The following is a 21,437-nucleotide window of genomic DNA, read 5'->3' as shown; positions in this document are numbered from 1 at the left end:
GACTGCTTGCCTTGCAAGCATAAGGCCCTGGGTTCGATCCCCAGCACCACCAAAAAAAAAAAAAAAAAAAAAGTGAAAACGTAGAATATGCTGCCATTCACTACAAGAATTCTAACACTTGATGTGAATTTGTGAGACAGCGTCTTTCCGCTCCCCCCTCCACTTATCTCCCCCGCCCTCCTCTCTCTATCTCCTTTCTTTCTTGCTGGAGATTGAACCCCCAGGGGCGCTTAGCCACTGAGCAACACATCCCCAGTGCCCGCCCCCCACTTTTTTTTTTGAAGCAGGATCTTGCTAAGTTGCTTAGGTCCTCACTAGGTTGCTGAAGCTGGCTTTGAACTTGTAATCCTCCTGCCTCAGCCTTCCAAACTATTGGGATTACATGTGTGCACCATGGCACCTGGTTTGAGATAGCATGTTTCTGACGAAGACACCATGTTTCATTTTCTTTGTATCCTCAATACCCCAGAGCAAATTGCCTTACCTAGGTATTCAATAAACATGTGTTAAATGATTTAAAATTAGAAAACTATAGAAGTATGTTTAAATCTGAGGTCACAGATTAATTTAATTTAAACAATCATAAAAAGTAAGATGACTTTTATGGCCTTTTAACATAATGTAGTAATTGTTTCATCTTCTTCCAACTCCAATAACCAGTGAAATGTTTTGCTAAACATAAACAACAAGTAAGATTTTTGCTTAAGCTTTCTGTTTATTGATTTCTGCAGTACTGGGTATTGAATATGGAAGTCATGCATGGCAGGCAAGTGCTCTATCACTGAGTACATCTCTAGTCCTTTCTGTTTTTTGTTTTGAAACAGGGTCTTGCTAACTTGCATGGGTGGCCTTGAACTTGAAATCCTTCTGCCTCAGCTTCCTAAATTGCTGGGATTAGATATGTACCACCACACCCAGCCTGAAAGTATTTTTTTTAAAGTACTTTATTTTATTCATTTTTTTTTAATGTGGCGCAGAGGATTGAACCCAGTGCCTCGCACATGGTAGGCAAATGCTCTACCACTGAGCCACAACCCCAGCCCCTGAAAGTATTTTTTTTTTTTTTTTTTTTTTTTGCGGTACTGGGGGTTGAACCCAGGGCCTTGTGCTTGCAAGGCAAGCACTCTACCAACTGAGCTATATCCCTAGCCCTCTGAAAGTATTTTAATCATAGTTTCAAACCAGGCATGATAGTGTGTCCCTGTAATGCCAGCATCTCAGAAGGCAGGATTGTGAGTTTGAGACCACCCTGGGCAACATAAGACGACTCTGTCTCAAAAAATTTAAAAACAAATTTAAAAATAGTTTCAGAGTGGAAAGGAGACATAGAACAAGAAATTAAACTCTAACCAGGTCAGACATTCCATATGATTGCCTGGTAACTTCTATGTTGGCTCTGAACGATTTCAAGTTCTTGCTTATTCCTATTTTATAACTACTAAATTTTCATCTTATATGCAAATTGTATTTCCTTTACTATGGTACAAAAGACAAATAGTATCAAGTATTGAGATGGACCTTACATCTTCCTCTTTAATAGCACTGTACTGTGATGGGCATGGTTGCTTCAATATTTCCTCCCACTGACCATCTTCAATCAGCTCTTGATCCACTTCTTCAGGAGGTAGATCCTGCAGTAGAGATAATCTAACAGTGAAGCTGTTTAATGTTCACTCTGTCTCAGTAACAAAAGAATGAAGCATCACAATTTTTACTGGTCTTCTTTGTTTACCGTTATATTTAGATCTTTTAAAGCAAACCCATGGTGCTAGGGTTATAGTTCAGCAGTACAGTGCTCACCTACCACACTCAAGGCCCTAGGCTCAATCCCCAACATTAATAAATAAATAAATAAATAAATAAATAAACTTAATTAAAAAAACATGTGACTCAAAGTCAACTAAATGGTCCCAAGTACATGATCCTGAACAGGGTTTAAAAAGAGAAGGTATTTTAAGTTTACAAACTTATTTATTTTTAAAAAATGTATTCAATCCTTTTTCTTTCACTTTCAAAATGTTATGGTCTTTGGATAAGTGTGGAAGGAGGCCTAATTTTTTTTTTTTTTTTTTTTTTTTAGTTGTAGGTGGACACAATACCCTTATTTTTATCTTTATGTGGTGCTGAGGATCAAACCCAGGGCCTCATGAGTACCAGGCAAGTGCTCTACCACTGAGCAGCAACCCCAGTCTGAGGTCTAATTTTAAAAACAACAAAACACATTCTATTCCTAAGTTCTAGAACTTTTCTCATCTTTTTTATTTTTTGGAGCTGGGGATTGAATTCAGGGTTTTAAGCATTCTAAGCAAACACTCTACCACTGAGCTCTGACCATCTTATAGTTTATAAGCTAAGTAACGGTAACCATATCTTCTATAACAAAGAATTGGAATAAAAATGGACCAAAATGGTTTTTTGGTACTGAGGATTGACTCCAGAGGTGCTTTACTGCTTGAGTTACATCCTCAGCCCTTTTTACTTATTTTTTGAGACAATGTCTCAGTAAATTGCTAAAGGTCTTGTTTGCTTTCTGAGGCTGGTCTCAAACTTGCAATCCTCTTCCCTCAGCCTCCTGAGTTGTTGTGATTACATGTATGTGCTACAATCAAAATGTTTTAAGATTAGATATTCCCTCCAAAGAACAGAATAATTGCTTCTGTGTTAAAGCTTTAGATACAATGTTTAAATTCTAGTAGTGATATATAAACTACTGATGTGTCATTTACAAATCCATATGGCAAACAGACATTAAAAATATACCATGTCCCTGACAACTCTTACCTCTTCCCCTATAATTGTCAGTTTTGGGAATTTCCGTGCCAGTGAAGAACATATGCTCATCTGTACTAGTCGGTCAGCTTTGGTCTGCAGGTCTGTTGCAGAGGTCTGAAACAAAGAATGCAAACTTTAGCAGAACCAGTGTGAAATAAATTGTCTTCTAACTCCTAAATGTATATATTTGTAACTTAGATTGTACCGTCCATTTTTAGAAATTCAGAACTTAACACCAAATGAATCAACTAGTTTCTTGGCTTTTTATTCTCCTAGGATTAATAGTGGTTAACTGTGGAAGTGAATTTATTTTTTCAGTGATAGGGATTAAACCCAGAGCCTCAGATATGCTATCCATGCACTGTACCCAATAGTGGGTAAAATTTGGAAAGGTATCTTTAAATATTTAGAAAATTTTCTTCCCCAGTTCAGAAACTTATTTTATAAGATTTCTAGATGGCCTAGCATGATGGTACATGCTTGTAATCCCAGTGATTAGGGAGGCTGAGGCTGGAGGATTGCAAGTTTGAGACCAGCCTGGGCAACTTGTTGATACCCTGTCTCAAAATAAAAAATAAAAAGGGTCTGAGAATGTAGTTCAGTGGTACACTCCTGAGTTCAAGCTACAGTACTTGGGGTGGTGGGGAGTGGAGAGATCTCTAGATATCAACCATTGGCTTAAACAGAGTAAGGAAAGGAAATTTATAACATTTCAAAACCAAGTTAAATACTATATATTTTTAGTACTTGGAAGATGTTCCTTATAGGGATTTTTCTATGATTGCCCATCAGTAATCCTAGTGATTCAAGTGATTTACTAGTGTGTAGAATTCTTATTTCTAAAATCTAAAAGTATGAAAATGAACTGTAGTAATATTTAATATATAGCCTACCTATGGTACCCCACTCAATCCATAGGCCATCTAAGTCATGCTAGTGAAAGGCAGTGGAAAATTTTGCAAATGACACCACAATTTCCTTTGTCAGCCTGCTTTCAGAGATTGATGGCATGCTGCAATTTATATAAGACTGGTTAGATAGATTTACTGATTCTCTTAAACATTAGAATCTTTCCACTTCTTTGCAATGACCTAATAAGTGGTGATGAATAACTTTTTTTTTTTTTTTTGCGGTACTGGGGAACGAACTCAGGGCCTTCTGCTTGTGAGGCAAGCACCCTACCAGCTGAGCTATCTCCCCGGCCCAGTGATGACTAACTTTTATGACAAATTGAGGTTTGCTTATTATTTCAACGCAAAGCATTATTCTACTAGAATATGAACATACAAAGGAGTTTCATTCCCCAAAGAACTATAATGGGCACATAGTTGGTACTCTATAAACACCTCCTGAATAAAACTACTTAAATTAATTGTTGAGTTTGAAGATTCATTATATATTGATTGAGTTTGGAGACCACTGCTGGTGAGAAAGACACACACACACAGACAGACGAAGAGAAGACACACTGACAGCCATGCAATCAATTATCTGAGAAAATCTATTCCAATTCTTTTCTTCTCTAAGATTTATTTCCTGCTCTATCAACACAGTGCTACATCTCATCATTGTGAATACCTTGTGCCTGATTTTACATTTGTTTCTTATAAAAATAAGGTGTCAACAGGTGATTACAGAGTATTAGAAATGTCTGACCAGTATAGAGGATAATGAGAATCTAACTTTTTTTTTTTCAAATTTGGACACTATACTTCTAGTATTCCTTAGCTTCAGGATACAAAGTTGTAAAACATAAAATTAATTTAAACAAAATAAATGATGCTGAGGAAGGAAACAAAGTGAGTGATAATCTGGAAGTAAATGAACCAAAATATTGACAGTGGTGGAAAGATGAATGATTTCTTTTTATTACTTGCTATTTTTCTCAATTTCCTATTTCAAATAGAAAAAACCCCACAAAAATGAAAACAGTAAGATGAGAAGTCTTCTGAAAGCAACTATGTACATTGTATGTGGTCAACAAAAACCTCTTTTTCAAACAAATTTGAATCAGATTTACCCCATATTACTTGAACATAAATACAAGATTTTATAATTATTGCTGTTACAATATTTTGTTGGATTTGGCCCACTTTTCTCAGAGGTCACAACTATTTTGAATACTTATCATGAGATCCAATACATCAACCAGGCCTTCCAGTTTCATTTTATTGACAAATCTGGTAAGCATGTTTTCTATAGCAGCCCCTTTCAAAGTTTTGAGGAGGTACATTCAATAAAAATTTCAGATTGGTTGGGCACAGTGGCATACACCTGTAATTACAGTGACTTTGTAAGCTGAGGTAGTAGGATTACAACTTTGAAGCCAGTCTGTGCTATTTAGTGAGACTCTGTCTCAATAAATAAAAACTACTAGGGAGGTAGCCCAGTGGCAAAGTGCCCCTGGATTCAGTCCCTAGTACTAAAAAAAAAAAAAAAAAGTTTTTAAACTGTAATTGATTAAAGACAACAGGACAGTGTCAGAGCAGTTCTGCATTCTGCCAGCAAGGGTTCTTTTCCAGGCTGAAAATGAATTATGAATTAAAATTATAGGATAATGTTGTTTACCTATTTATGAATACATCTAGTGGTGGTTTATGATGGGGAATGGAGACATCATCTATTATGAATAAACTGAATCTCCTAAATAGACAATGGAAGACTATAACAAGTATTTCCCTGAAATCAAGATCGCCTATATCTGGGTTTGTATGATCATATCCATAAATATATCAAAAAAGGAAATGGACTTATTTCACTTGTTTATTTTTTTTTTCAGGTGTTGGAAATTGAACCTAGGGTCTCACAGTTGCTAAGCATGTATTTTACTAAATACTATACTCCCAGCTTATGATTTCTAAACTTTTCTTTCTTTCTTTCTTTTTTTTTCTTTTTTTTTGCTATACTGGGATTGAAACCAGGGATGTTCTCTCCCTGAACTGCATTCCCAGACCTTTTTGTATTTTATTTTGAGACAAAGTCTTGCTAAATTGCCAAGGCTGGTCTCAAACTTTCATTCTTCTGTTTCAGCTTCCCCTGGTAAATGGGACTATAAATGTGTGTCACTGTGCCTGGCCATATTTCAACTTATTTCTAGGTTATTTTTACTCAGACATATGGCTCTCTCTCTTCAGTGCTAGGAATAGAACCCAGGGCCTTGCAATATGCTAGGTAAGAACTCTACCACCGAACTATACCCAGTATCCCTCATTTGTTGTTGTTGTTGTTGTTGTTGTTTTTACTGTAAACAAATGGGATACATGATGTTTCTCTGTTTGTACATGGCATAAAGGCATACCATTTGTGTAATCATAAATTTACATAGGGTAATGTTGTTTGATTCATTCTGTTATTTTTTCTTCCCCCCGCACTCCTCCCACCCCTCTTTTCCCTCTATACAGTCCTTCCTTCCTCCATTCTTGCCCCCCTCCCTAACCCTAACTCTAACTCTAACACTAACCCCTCCAACCCCCCATTATGTGTCATCATCCACTTATTAGCGATATCATTCATCCATTGGTTTTCTGAGATTGGCTTATCTCACTTAGCATGATATTCTCCAGTTTCATCCATTTGCCTGCAAATGCCATAATTTTATCATTCTTTATGGCTGAGTAATATTCCATTGTATATATATACCACATTTTCTTTATCCATTCATCAATTGAAGGACATCTAGGTTGGTTCCACAATCTGGCTATTGTGAACAAAGCAGCTATGAACATTGATGTGGCTGTATCTCTGTAATATGCTGATTTTAAGTCCTTTGGGTATAGGCCAAGGAGTGGGATAGCTGGGTCAAATGGTGGTTCCATTCCAAGTTTTCTAAGGAGTCTCCACACTGCTTTCCAGAGTGGCTGCACTAATTTGCAGCCCCACCAACAATGGATGAGTGTACCTTTCTCCCCACATCCTCGCCAACACCTGTTGTTGCATGCATTCTTGATAATCACCATTCTAATTGGAGTGAGATGGAATCTTAGGGTGGTTTTGATTTGCATTTCTCTTATTACTAGAGATGTTGAACATCTTTCCATATGTTTGTTGATTGCTTGCAGATCTTCTTCTATGAAGTGTCTATTCATTTCCTTAGCCCATTTGTCGATTGGATTATTTGCATTCTTGGTGTAGAGTTTTTTGAGTTCTTTATAGATTCTGGAGATTAGCGCTCTATCTGAAGTATGATTGGCAAAGATTTTCTCCCACTCTGTAGGCTCTTTCTTCGCATTACTGATAGTTTCCTTTGCTGAGAGAAAGCTTTTTAGTTTGAATCTATCCCAGTTATTAATTCTTGCTTTTATTTCTTGTGCTATGGGAGTCCTGTTGAGGAAGTCTGGTCCTAAGCCGACATGTTGAAGCTCTGGACCTACTTTTTCTTCTATAAGATGCAAGGTCTCTGGTCTGATTCCGAGATCCTTAATCCATTTTGAGTTTAGTTTTGTGCATGGTGAGAGATATGGGTTTAGTTTCATTCTGTTGCATATGGATTTCCAATTCTCCCAGCACCATTTGTCGAAGAGGCTATATTTTCTCCATTGCATATTTTTGGCCCCTTTGTCTAGTATGAGAAAATTGTATTTATTTGGGTTTGTGTCCGTGTCCTCTATTCTGTACCATTGATCCACCTTTCTATTTTGGTACCAATACCATGCCGTTTTTGTTACTATTGCTTTGTAGTAGAGTTGAAGATCTGGTATTGCGATACCCCCTGCTTTACTCTTTCTGCCAAGGATTGCTTTAGCTATTCTGGGTTTTTTATTCTTCCAGATGAATTTCATAATTGCTTGCTCTATTTCTGTAAGGTACATCCTTGGGATTTTAATTGGAATTGCATTGAATCTGTATAGCACTTTTGGTAGTATGGCCATTTTGACAATATTAATTCTTCCTATCCAAGAACATGGGAGATCTTTCCATCTTCTAAGGTTTTCTTTAATTTCTTTCTTTAGTGTTCTGTAGTTCTCATTGTAGAGGTCTTTCACCTCTTTTGTGAGATTGATTCACAAGTATTTTATTTTTTTCGAAGCTATTGTGAATGGGGTAGTTTTCCTGATTTCTCTTTCTGAAGATTCATCACTTATGTATAAAAATGCCTTAGATTTATATTGATCTTATATTCCGCTACTTTACTGAATTCACTTATGAGATCTAAAAGTTTTCTGGTGGAATTTCCTGGTTCCTCTAAGTATACAATCATATCATCAGCAAATAGGGATAGTTTGAGTTCTTCTTTTCCTATTCGTATCCCTTTAATTTCTTTGGTCTGTCTAATTGCTCTGGCTAGAGTTTCAAGGACGATATTGAATAGAAGTGGTGAAAGAGGGCATCCCTGCCTTGTTCCAGTTTTTAGAGGGAATGCTTTCAGTTTTTCACAATTTAGAATGATATTAGCCATGGGCTTAGCGTAGATGGCCTTCACAATGTTAAGGAATGTTCCCACTATCCCTATTTTTTCTAGTGTTTTGAGCATGAAGGGGTGCTGTATTTTATCAAATGCTTTTTCAGCATCTATCGAAATAATCATGTGATTCTTGACTTTAAGTCTATTGATATGGTGAATGACATTTATTGATTTCCTGATGTTGAACCAACCTTGCATCCCTGGGATGAAACCCACTTGATCATGGTGCACTATCTTTTTAATATGTTTTTGTATGCGATTTGCTAAAATTTTGTTGAGAATTTTTGCGTCGATGTTCATTAAGGATATTGGTCTGAAATTTTCTTTCCTCGATGTGTCTCTGTCTGGTTTAGGTATCAGGGTAATATTGGCTTCATAGAATGAGTTTGGGAGGGTTCCCTCCTCTTCTATTTTATGGAATACTTTGAGAAGTATTGGAATGAGCTCTTCTTTAAAGGTTTTGTAGAACTCGGCTGAGAACCCATCTGGTCCTGGACTTTTCTTTGTTGGTAGGCTTTTGATGACTTCTTCTATTTCATTACTTGAAATTGGTCTATTTAAATTGTGTATGTCCTCCTCGTTCAGTTTAGGCAATTCATATGTCTCTAGAAACCTGTTGATGTCTTTGAAATTTTCTATTTTGTTGGAGTATAGATTTTCAAAATAGCTTCTAATTATGTTTTGTATTTCAGTCGTGTCTGTTGTGATATTTCCTTGTTCATTCCGAATTTTAGTGATTTGGGTTTTCTCTCGTCTTCTCTTTGTTAGTGTGGCTAAAGGTTTATCAATTTTGTTTATTTTTTCAAAGAACCAACTATTTATTTTGTCAATTTTTTGTATTGTTTCTTTTGTTTCAATTTCGTTGATTTCAGCTCTGAGTTTGACTATTTCCTGTCTTCTACTACTTTTGGTATTGGTCTGTTCTTCTTTTTCTAGGGCTTTGAGCTGTAGTGTTAGGTCGTTTATTTTTTGAGTTTTACTTCTTTTATTAAATGTGCTCCATGAAATAAATCTTCCTCTAAGTACTGCTTTCATAGTGTCCCAGAGATTTTGATATGATGTTTCTTTGTTCTCGTTTACCTCTAAGAATTTTTTAATTTCCTTCCTAATATCTTCTGTTATCCATTCATCATATAATAGCATATTGTTTAATCTCCAGGTGTTGGAGTAGTTCCTGTTTTTTACTCTTTCATTTATTTCTAACTTCAATCCATTATGATCTGATAGAATGCAAGGCAGTGTCTCTATCTTCTTGTATTTGCTGACATTAGCTTTGTGGCATACTATATGGTCTATTTTAGAGAAGGATCCATGTGCTGCTGAGAAGAAAGTGTATTTGCTCTTGGTTGGATGGTATATTCTATAAATGTCTGTTAAGTCTAAATTATTGATTGTGTTATTGAGATCTTTGGTTTCTTTGTTCAACTTTTGTTTGGAAGATCTGTCCAGTGGTGAGAGAGGCGTGTTAAAATCACCTAGTATTACTGTGTTATGGTCTATTTGGTTTCTAAAATTGAGAAGGATTTGTTTAACATTCATGGATGAGCCACTGTTTGGGGCATAGATGTTTATGATTGTTATATCTTGCTGATTTATGCTTCCCTTAAGCAGTATGAAATGTCCTTCTTTATCCCTTCTGACTAACATTGGCTTGAAGTCCACATTATCTGAAATGAGGATGGATACTCCAGCTTTTTTGCTGAGTCCATGTGCATGGTATGTTTTTCCCCATCCTTTCACCTTTAGTCTATGGGTATCTCTTTCTATGAGGTGAGTCTCTTGCAGGCAACATATTGTTGGATCTTTCTGTTTAATCCAATCTGCCAGTCTATGTCTTTTGATTGATGAATTCAGGCCATTAACATTCAGGGTTATTATTGAGATATGATTTGTATTCCCGGTCATTTGGTTCATATTTAAATTTTTATTTATTTATTTCTTTTTTGACATATCTTGGTTTCTCCTTTATTTGACAGTTCCTTTAGGGTAATTCCTCCCTTTGCTGATATGCTTCTTTGTTTTTTATCTCTTCCTCATGAAATATTTTGCTGAGAATGTTCTGTAATGCTGGCTTTCTTTTTGTAAATTCTTTTAGCTTTTGTTTATCATGGAATGATTTTATTTCATCGTCAAATTTGAAGGTAAGTTTTGTTGGGTATAAGATTCTTGGTTGGCATCCATTTTCTTTCAGAGCTTGAAAAATGTTGTTCCAGGCCCTTCTAGCTTTTAGGGTCTGGATTGAAAAATCTGCTGATATCCATATTGGTTTCCCCCTGAATGTAATTTGGTTCTTTTCTCTCACAGCCTTTAAAATTCTGTCTTTATTTTGTGTGTTAGGTATTTTCATTATAATGTGCCTTGGTGTGGGTCTGTTGTAATTTTGTGTATTTGGAGTCCTATAAGCCTCTTGAACTTGATTTTCCATTTCATTCTTCAGATTTGGGAAATTTTCTGATATTATTTCATCGAATAGATGTTCATTCCTTTGGTTTGTTTCTCTAAGCCTTCCTCAATCCCAATAATTCTCAAATTTGGCCTTTTCATGATATCCCATAGTTCTTGCAGATTCTGTTCATGATTTCTTACCATCTTCTCTGTTTGTTCAACTTTGCTTTCGAGGTTAAATATTTTGTCTTCAATATCTGAAGTTCTGTCTTCCAGGTGTTCTATCCTATTGGTTATGCTTTCTATGGAGTTCTTAATTTGGTTTATTGTGTCCTTCATTTCAAGGATTTCTGTTTGCTTTTTTTTCAATATCTCTAACTCTTTATTGAAATGATCTTTTGCTTCCTGAATTTGTTCTGTTAACTGTCGATTGGTGTGATCATTCAATGCCTGCATCTGCTCTTTCATCTCATCATTTGCTTCCCTAATCATTTTAGTTATGTACATTCTGAACTCCCTTTCTGTCATTTCTTCTGCCATGCTGTCGTTGGATTTTATTGATGTAACATCTAGATTTGTTTGGGGCATTTTCTTCCCTTGTTTTCTCATATTGTTCAGGAATCAGTGGGTCATTAAGATATTGCAGATTTCCTCTATCGACTTATAATGTTGCTGAAGATTGCTAGTATATCCCCTCTTATCCTTCAGTAGCCTGAAGTCTTGGAGGAAGTTGATAATGCGGAGTTCCACGAAGAAGCTGCCTCTCTAGGGGTGGTGACCCTCAGGTGGGGTATATTTCCTGCTAGTGGGCAGAGGTGCCTCCACTTGTTGAGCAATGGTCATCCAATGGGGAACTAGGCTGCGGGCTGAGGCAAGTCCTGTTTGTGCCTGTGTCTCTGGTTTTACCATCCCTGTGGGAAAACCTCCCCCGGCAGGGAAGACTCACTCGGTGGGGACGTCTCGCTGGTCAGTTCCCCTCCTAGAGGTTCCCCTCAATCTACAACTACCGCCTGGGCTGGGCTGTCTTCCTCTGCAACGTTCCCAGGGGCCCAGACCTACCTCCTGGGCCTGGGAGCCTCACCCTCCGCAGGCGAGTCTCCTTAGGCTGCCTCTCCCAGAGAATCTGTCCGCAGTCCTGGAAACTTCGCTCTGCCCCTAGGCATGTCTAGGTGCGGCTCTTCCAGCAAGAAGCCACCTAGCTCCTGGGACCCTACTCTGCACCTAATTGCCTGGCTATGCGGCCCCTCCTCTGAGTCGCCACCTGGAGCCCCGTACAAAAGCTCCGATACCCAGAGACCCGCCACACACCTCCTCCTCCGGACAGCGGCTGGGTTTCCGACGCAGTCACTAGGAGCCCAAGCAATTCACTTCGCGTCTCCTCCTCCCGCCAACCGCCCGTAGCCCTAGGCAGTCACTCCAAGTCCAAGTGACCCGCCCTGTTCCTCCTCCTCCTCCTCGGGGTAGCCCCCTGGATGTTCAGGAGCGGTGGCTCCGAGACCAAGTGACCCACCACGCTCCTCCTCCAGGCAGGCCACCGGTGTTCAGGAGCGGTTGCTTTTAGTCCAATCAACTCACCACTCGCCTCCTCCTCTGGCAACCGCCTGTGGCTCTGATGCAGTCACTCCTAGACCAAGCGACCCACCGCACTTCTCCTCTTCCTCCGGGCAACCCCCCGGTGTTCAGGAGCGGTCGTTCTGAGTTCAAACAGCTCGCCACGCAGCTCCTCCTCTGGCAACTGCCTGTGGCTCTGATGCAGTCACTCCTAGGTCAAGCGACCCGCCGCACTTCTCCTCTTCCTCCGGGCAACCCCCTGGTGTTCAGGAGCGCTCGCTCTGAGTTCAAACAGCTCGCCACGCAGCTCCTCCTCTGGCAACCGCCTGTAGCTCTGATGCAGTCACTCCTTAGACCAAGCGACCCGTCGTGCTCCTCCTCCAGGCAGGCCACCGGTGTTCTGGAGCGGTCGTTCTGAGTTCAAACAGCTTGCCACGCAGCTCCTCCTCTGGCAAGTGCTGTTGTTGTTGTTCTTTTTTAAACAATAACAGCTTGTACATGGATGCCTGACTTAACTGTAACTTTATTTCTTTGATTCTATTAAAGTGTTGTTGTTTTGAGATGGGGTCTTTCTATGTTACCTAGTCTAAAATGTGTGGGCTTAAGCAATTGTCCTGCCTCAGCTTCCGCAGTAGCTGGAAGGACAGGCATGTGCCACTACATCCAGTTATTAAAATACTAATGGCAAATCACATTCTTTTTTTCCTTTTTTCTTTGCAAATTACATTCTTTAATTTTCTCACTTGGAAAAAATTATAATAAATCTTCCTTAAGGATGATGCTAAACATTTAAAGAGAAAAGCATACAGAAACTTAATATGTATTGTGAATGAATAACAAAATCTTGTGGAATATTTTAAACTGGAACACATACCTGGTGGTAGTTCTTTTAAGAACCAAGTATCACCAAAAACTTTCTGATAATTTACCTAAGTTTAAAATTATCATAGTGAAAAAAAAAGTTTTATTTTCTTTCTTTCTTCCTTTCTTTTTCTTTTTTCTTTTTTTTTTTTTTTTGGTACTGGAGACTAAACCCAGGGGCCCTCTTCCACTGAACTCTGTCCTCAGTCCCTCTTTATTTAAAGACAAGATCTCAATAAGTTACCAGTCTGGCCTTGGACTTTCAATCCTCCTTGCTTCAGGCTCCCAAGTCGCTGGGATTACAGGTATGCACCACTGAGCCTAGTAATAAACCTTGTTTTGAGTGTGTTTTCCATAAGGAAAAAAGTATTGCTTTTAGCCTAAGGAACAATTACTTAAACGCCAGATTTTATTAAACATGTCAAGTTTCCTAAAAATTGCATTGTTCTGCATGTAATATGTCCTGGGGCTGGACATTGGTCAAAAAAACCCAGTTACATAAATAAAGATTTTGAATAAAGTCTGGAGTTATTTTCAAAGCAGATATGTGGACCATCTGACTAAGGACACTGGAATTTCCCAAAGGGAACCATCAATTACTGTTAAAGTCTGTCCAAATTATGACACTCTGTAGCTAAAACTCAAAGAGCAAATACAAGGATGCTATGAAATGAGATAAGGTTTGCAGTACCTTTTCCACGATACCTAGGTCTCCTTCAGCAATAACACGTCTAACTATTGTTCCTGCTTTCTGAGCAATAGAATATGCTGAAGCTACCAACCGCATCAACACAGTGTGACTGGAAGCCATGATACTCCCTAAAAAGAAATCAAGAAAAATGCTTTATTACTTTAAAAGCCAAATACTGGTTTTACATACTTGAATTTGATTAGATGCATATTTATTAAGTGCTTACTTGGGACTGTCCCAATTAACTGAGTAGGTTCTTTAATAAATATATACTAAGACTTGGAAAAAATTCAATTTCAGCATTAACTCCCTTAATAAATCCTATAGCATTTTTTCTCTCTGTAGATGGGACATTTCAAAACATAAGGAAAACTGGCCCAAAATGCTCAGCGTGTGAAAAAATTTTGTGGGTGAGATATGTAATGTGCAAAGGCTATGGAAGATGTTGCAGGGGCTAAAAGTATAAGATGTAACATCTGCCTTTAAGGGGCTAATGTTTTGGTGAGTTGTGTGGGAAACAATGTCTAAACTTAATCTAGTGTCAACAGGGTAAGGGATTTAAGTATATATATATGAGGTAAATAAAAAGCTGAAGGGGGCTGGGAATATTATTCAGCAGCAGAGCACTTGCCATTGAACAACATGTTCATGCAACTGTGCAAGGCCCTGAATTTGATCCCTAGCATCACACACACACACAGGTTAGGGATTATGTATTATTGCAATTATTTTCTTTTGAAATTCAATGAATATTCTTTTAGAGACTGAGTGAAATTTAACCAACTTTGTTTACCCCCATCTCAACAGTAGGCAAAGAGAATAAACACCATAACTGAAGATGAATCATCTGAAAAAATTATGAGTGTCAGGTAAATCCCTAACTCAGATAAATGGAAAAAACAGACACATCTTCAGCTTTTAGGGTTAAGTATATTCCTTTTTAAAAATTTAAATTCAAATCCTGAAATTTTAGTGACTGCTCTGGATGCTGGGATACACCACCCAGATTCCCTTCAGACAGAAGGGCTTACTTCCCCAATTGCTAAGATGATGGCCCCTAGCTGTCATCTTTCTCTGGAATTTATCTGCTAAGAAAAGCAACTTCACCTGAAGCTTCTCAACAGGAAGGTTTAAAGGGCACTTCCCACCAGACGGGCTGCCACTCCAAACCCGAAGGATCATCCCGACTTTTGAGTATCCATGCCGGTCTACCGAGTTCACAGTTGATACTGCATCCAGCCCAACATTCCCTCTCCTACTCCCTTCCCTTTCCTCTTGGCATCAAAAGAACACTTCCTAATAAACTTCTATAACTGTCTTAGTGTTCACTGAGAACCAACCTAAGAAAAACTCTCAGGTTGGGGATGGAGCTCAGTGGAAGAGCACTTGCCTATTAACTCATGACCATGCTTTTGCTATCTGGCACTGCAGTAAACAAATGAACAGAAAAAGAAACAAAAGTTCTCTAATCTCTAAGTCAAAGCAGATCAACATTATTTCACTGCAATAAGGTGACACATTAATTCTCTATATACAGGAACTATATATAAAGGACATCATAAGCCTTGATTTAGCAAGTCACTGTGCTATTATCAATTTCTGACTGAATATTTATTTTGGTGTGTGCCTTTTAACCCCTTTACATCTTTTTCTGTCACTCTCATTCTATTTATGGGAATTATTAAGATAATTCAGAAAACACATGAACAGATGGAATTGAAATTGGTTTATGGTAATGAATTATCATACTGTGACCAACAGCTGTCTAGAATTAAGATAAAAATAAAATGGATTTCTATAGACTATTTGAATTATTTATCTTATTATGTCATAATCAGGTGAGATTAATTTTCTTGACATACTAGATATTATACATGGAATAAACTAGATATGATCATTACCAACTGAGGGGCACCACAAACAGAAAACATGAGAAATAATTCAGTAAACATTTCATTGGCCTTACCTCTGCTTTTTTATATCCACAGCCAGTCATATATCTGATTTATTCTGCACTGGAAAAGTAGTTTTCAGTCAATTAATTAGTTCTATTTAGATGTCTTAACCACTGAACATATTTTAACATGTTGGTATGCTCTTCAGTCCCCATGTTATGAAAGACTTCCTTTGTGACTAGAAGATCATTTTTCCTTACCATTTGGTGGCATTATAACTTTTCACAGATATCACTTACCTTTGAGCCAGTTAAGCAATCATTTGAGCCTTGTTGGGCTTCGTGTGTGACTAAAGCACTTCCCCTTTTGTTTGCCAAGTACACTTTGCTTTCTTCTTCCAAAGAAAAACTTTCAGGACTGTGTGTCTACTACCTTCCTCATAAAATGTACACCATACTTACGAACTATCATTTAAAGCTAACATTAGTTTACAGGAAATCAAGATGGAAAAAGTAGGTTTGATGTAAAAAACAAGAATGATTATATAAAGAGATTCCACAAATTACTTATAAGAAAATATTTCTTCCTTTTTCTCTGAAGTACTCTACTTCTGGTTCAAGAGGAATTAGGAATGAAACATTACTATCCCCCAAACCTAATAGTTTTCTCACATATTTTTAAAATAAATGGATACAATTTTGGTTCTTGGTAAAGAAAATGTAGTTATTATCAAAACACAAACTTTGTAAAAAGAGGTACCTATTAGCCTTTTTAATTGTACCCACAACTGGATCCCAAATTAGAATTACCTTTTGATGTTACCTGTGGGTTAAGAGCAAGACCAAAACTAACCAGAGACAAGTTAACTTCCTTAAAGTACTTCAAATTAACCACAGTACTTCTTTCTCTATCAGTTTTATATCTTCTGGGTCCTAAAACACTACTCCATGAACATAACTTTTTCTAAAAGCTTAATTAAAAATAGTGGTTAAGGACACAGAATCTGGTCCCAACTGCCTGTGTTAAAATACTAGCTGTGGCACTCACTAGGTGTGACCTTGGGAACATCACTTAAATTTTCTGTGCCCAAACTTGTAAATGTAGATAACAATGGTATCTATTAGCACAGAGTGGCTGTAATTATTAAGTGAGTAACATATGCTAAGCACTTTTCCCTGTAGGTAAACATCAAATAATGTTATCTAGTCATCATTAAAATCTTGTGTCCTTATTTCTGGCTATCCACCAGAAACATGGGGCAGTGTTGAGGGTAAAAAGTTCCTACAGTTTCTGCAACAGTATTTTGATCTTAAGGATGTAATATGATACCCAATATGACCCTGAATCATAGCACAGGTTCTTTTCCCATATTTTTTACTGGTGTATTACAAAAGGTTCTTTTTTAAAATAATATTCAGGCTTAGAGTAAATATGAAAAAAAGGCTTAATAACACTGAAGGCAATCAACCTAACCCCCATCCATTTAAGAAATCCTTACAACTGCCAACAGAGCTAGCTCAGAAGGATGAAAAAAAATAACAGGAACCAAGTGACCAGTTTCTTCTCACAGTCTAGAAGAGGCATCTTTAATAATTCAACGTAAAGATAGCGAGCATATGAAGATTGGGATCTAAAAATGACAGACGTATTCCCAATCAAAATACTGTCTTTTGGAGCTGCGTTAAATGATACAAAATAAAACAATGAGAAATGATTGTTTATTTTAAAGATTAGAATAGGCAAGAAAAAGTTTGCCCAGTTTTCAAGAATGTGAGGAACATGTTCCAAAACATCCTTGGTAAGAATGCAAAGCGGTGAAATCTCGTACAAGGGCTTTGAGAACCTTAATAAAAGAACATGTACATATCTTAAGAACCAGCAATTATATTTCCAGGGAAACCCAAATAAATCACGCAGACCTACAAATATGTAGAAATGACAAATGAAGGAGTATTGGCTATTAAAATAAAATTGAGTGTTACATGTAAAAATTTCTAAATTTGGCTGCACTAATGAGCTCAAGGTCTAGGTTTGCCTTGTGTCTACAATACAGAGCCATAAAAAGACCCTGGGGCACGAAACTGTAGACACTCAAGATTCTAAGTCTGGAAATGAAATATCCGGAAGGCAGTCTGGTTCACGTACACTTTCTTTTCTTTTCTTTCTTTTTAAACATAAATCCCTTGAATCTCCTTTTATCAGTGCAAAGGGGTGGAGTTAAGGATCAAGATTTGCCTAAGGCCCTTCTCTGACGTGGCGAGGGTGCGGGGAGCACTTACCGTGTCAAACTTGCAAGGACAGCGGACACTTCAGGGGTAACCCAAACAGCGTTACTAAACCACAGGTCCCTCGGGGTGTCCAGTACCGCGTTTCCGTGCAGCCAATGGGTCGTGCGGGGACTGGGGGCAAACCTCCCTCAGCTACTGAGCATGCGGGAAATTCGGCGCAAGCGCAGGGCAGTCACTTCCCGTTGCCGCTTCGGACTCCCGACGGGTCAGAAAATTCCACTTCTCCGTGTTTTACACAAGCTCTCCGTAGGTGGAAAGCACCTGATGTAAAAGCAAAAGCTGTGTCTAGTTTTTAAGATAGTTTCAGGTTTCAGGTATCTTCCAGCATACTTGGTACAGTTTGGCTTGAACCAAATTAGTAACAGTTGGTTTTGGTTTTGAATGACTTGCCTTTATTGGACTCTTCAGAGCTTTTGGCTTAGTTTTCATTTAAATAACAACCTTTAACCTAAAAATTCATTGGGTTATTTTGTGAGAATGGTAATGAGTAACTTTTAAAACTTTGTTCCTGTGTGCTCTTCTGTAACTCTCAAGCTTTTGTAAATAGAAACAAACCGTAATTTCTGTTTTTTTTTTTTAAATCTTTTCTAGATGTTGATAGACCTTTATTTTATTCATTTATTTTTTAGTAGGTGGTGCTGAGGATCGAACCCAGTGCCTTACTTGTGCTAGGCAAGCGCCCTGCCACTGAGCCACAACCCCAGCCCAATTTCTGGTTTTTAAAATACTCACCAGAGAGGTTGGGGATGTAGCTCAGTAGCAGAGTGCTTGCCTAGAATGCAGGAGACACTGGATTCAATCCCCAGTACCTTGAAAATAAAAAACCAAAACCCGGTAATTACACAAGTACAAAGCACAGGAATAAGGACAACTACAACCTACTCTGTATGAGCTCTGACAATTGGTAAGAGAAGTCTGCAGGCATCCTAGAGAATAGTTATCTTCCAAGAGTTGGTTGCATCCTCTTAGAGGATTTTAAAAGCAACAGCATAATTAAATTAAATTATTGAAGTAGAGGCTAGTTAGGAGTTTCTATGCATATACATCTTTGTGCTTCTTTGAGACTATAGCTGTAAAATAGATGACTATTGCCAAATTGCCATTGAAGAAATACCACCAGCAATCTGCTTTCACACTCTCCCAAGACCTGTTATCAAAATTCCTAAATTTTGTCCTAATCTGTTAGGTGGAAAATGGTGTCTTAACTGATGACCCTCATTTCTCCTAAAGTTAAGCATCTTTATATATACATATATGCATTTTCCCCCCCTGGTGCTGGGAATTGAACCCAAGGTCTTTTGCATTGAAGCCATGTACTCTACCACCAAGCTACACCTTCAGCCAGTTTTTATATGTTTGTTGACTATTTCCATTTCTTTGTCTATGAATTTGCCATGCTTATATTATCCAGCCCCCCCTTTTCCTGTTCAGTCATTTATATATATCTTTTTGTAGTGTCTCTTAATACATTTTGTATATTGTTACTGTTTAATGTGTTGCAAATGTTTTCTCCAACCTTTTAGTATAGGAGAGGCAATATAACATAGTGATTATGCACACAGGCCCTGGAGCCTAGATGCCTGGGCTTGAATTCCAGCTTTGCTACTTCTTGATTGTATAATCATGGGCAAGTTACCTTGCGAGAAATCACAAGAGAGTTGATAACCAAATCTCATCTAGCCAAGGAGACTTCATTCACACTCCTATAAGGCAAGTAACTTTGAAATGGTCAATATGGTTCATGAGTCCCTAGTAAAAGTCAATTATATCTTTTTAACTTTTTTCAACCTGCAGATTGAACCTAGGGCCTCATGCATGCTAAACATATGATCTACCTTTGAGTTCCACCTCCAGCCCTTTTATTAAATCTTCAAAACTCAATTTATAATGACTGGGGATGTGGTTCAGTGGTAGAGTGCTTGCCTAACATATGTGAGGCCCTGGGTTTGATCCTCAACGTCCCCCCAGCACACACACACAACCCTCAATTTATTGATGTTTTATTGATAATATTTACATGGAACTGTGTACTCCCTAAAGCAGTGTTGCCCACAGTGGTAGACATTAGCCACTGTGTGCCTATTGAGACCTTTACCAGTGATCTGGTCAGATGAAGATGTACTGTGTGTATAAGCTGCCAGATTTCTACGGCTTGGTATGAATAGGAATTAAACTATCAATAACTTATTGATTATATATTAAAGTAACAGCATAAATATATCGTATTAAATATTTTAAAAAGCAGGGATCTGTGATTAGAAGGAACCCCATTATGCAGGACACTTTTCCGGCCCGCTCAGAGCCGGCTCCGCCCGGGATAGCTACAGCGAAGACCCGGAGTGGTTCTGTCCTCTCCGACTCCGAAAAGGCTTCGAACCTGCTCCCTCCCCGCCCCTTCCGTGCTCCCGGGCGCGTGCGCACTCCCGCTCAGACTCTTGTTGGGGTCCTTACTTCTTCCAGCTAGGGCTGGAACCCGGGACCGGGCACTCAAGGGGCGTCCCGGGTTGCTCCGTCATGCGTTGGGGACTGCGCCCTCGCGGGCCGGAGGCGACGGCTCTGGCCGCGGCCCGGAGCTTATGGGGACCGACCCGCCTTCCCTATCGCCTAGGGTGGCTAGGAGCGACGAGGAGGCTCCTGGTGCGGTCAGTCACCGGGGCCAATAACCAGCTGACCAACCCGAATAGCGGCAAGTACCGGGACACCGTGCTGCTGCCGCAGACCAACTTCCCCATGAAGCTGCTGGGCCGCCAGCAGCCGGACATGGAACTGGAGATCCAGAAGGTACAGGCCCCTGGTCGGCGCGGGGCATCCAGCGGGAGGCCTGCGGGGCGGGGCGGGGCGGGGGAAACCGGCGCTCCGGGCCCGGTGACACCGACCACACCTCTGGCGGGAGGGCAGCGTGCAGGAACCAGATCCGTGGAAGTCTTCCGCTTCCTTCAGGTTTTACTGGTGAACACCTAAGTGAAGAAGTCTCTTGACAAGTCCCTCAGTTGTGGCAGGTTCTGGAGCGTGATATTTAGGAAGACTCGAGAGATGCTCAGGTGCTAGCCTGTATCCAATGCACATCCCATTTCTAGCACACGAAAATAAATCGACTTCGGACACCTTTCCACCGACTTGTCAAAAGCAAATTAACCCGTACCCATAAAAGTGAAGAATCAACTTGTAAGGAATGAGGGGAAGCTGAAGCCCCCTTCTGTTGAATCTTTGGGTCCTTAGTTGGGATTATGACTCATTTTATTGGCAAAGTTTCTCTGAGACCCCATTGTACACCGTACAATGCACTGATTTACTATATTGCACTGATTTACTAAGAATTTCTGTAATTTTGGGTCTTTAAAAATCCTCAACAGTTGCAAATACTGGGTAATATGCTTAGCCTAAATATTCTCAATGTCAGTTACCAGGGTACAAGATCTTAAACCTGTTTTGGCCATCTAGTTTTTTTAAAAGTAGTACCTTCTGTATGCAGACAAGTGTCACAGTTTTAGTTGTTTTCTCATGAAATCTTCCAACCTGTCCTGAAACATATATACTATAACACTTTTATTTTTTTTTTCAAATAAAGTCGATCCGTAAGTGTCTCAGCCAGT

At 38.9% G+C, this 21,437-nt stretch overlaps 2 protein-coding genes across 9 annotated transcripts in view; one reads left to right on the top strand and one right to left on the bottom strand.

Moving 5' to 3' along the window:
• The window catches only part of Bpnt1 (3'(2'), 5'-bisphosphate nucleotidase 1), a 32,421-nt gene extending 14,350 nt beyond the window's left edge, over positions 1–18,071 (bottom strand). Inside the window, exons 1-5 of one of the 8 annotated variants that reach the window (XM_047520657.1) lie at positions 17,836–18,053; positions 15,628–15,676; positions 13,662–13,789; positions 2,782–2,886; positions 1,524–1,631 (exon numbers count right to left, since the gene is read on the bottom strand). In XM_047520657.1, the coding sequence (XP_047376613.1) occupies positions 1,524–1,631; positions 2,782–2,886; positions 13,662–13,781 (333 nt within the window). In that variant the 5' untranslated portion in view covers positions 13,782–13,789; positions 15,628–15,676; positions 17,836–18,053. Of the gene's footprint in view, positions 1–1,523; positions 1,632–2,781; positions 2,887–13,661; positions 13,790–15,627; positions 15,677–17,835 lie in introns of all 8 variants that reach the window. The other 7 variants (XM_047520658.1, XR_007104325.1, XM_047520655.1 and 4 more) reach the window with 7 other exon arrangements.
• Positions 18,072–20,256: 2,185 nt separating this feature from the next.
• Iars2 (isoleucyl-tRNA synthetase 2, mitochondrial) overlaps positions 20,257–21,437 on the top strand; it is a 54,468-nt gene continuing 53,287 nt past the window's right edge. The window contains exon 1 of the mRNA XM_047520654.1: positions 20,257–20,625. Within this exon, the coding sequence (XP_047376610.1) occupies positions 20,359–20,625 (267 nt within the window). The 5' untranslated portion in view covers positions 20,257–20,358. The remainder of the gene's footprint in view (positions 20,626–21,437) is intronic.

Source organism: Sciurus carolinensis, chromosome 12, assembly GCF_902686445.1.
Source record: "Sciurus carolinensis chromosome 12, mSciCar1.2, whole genome shotgun sequence".
Lineage (NCBI taxonomy): Eukaryota > Metazoa > Chordata > Mammalia > Rodentia > Sciuridae > Sciurus > Sciurus carolinensis.
Note: the sequence above shows the minus strand (reverse complement) of the source record. Positions and strands in the feature narration are given on the sequence as shown.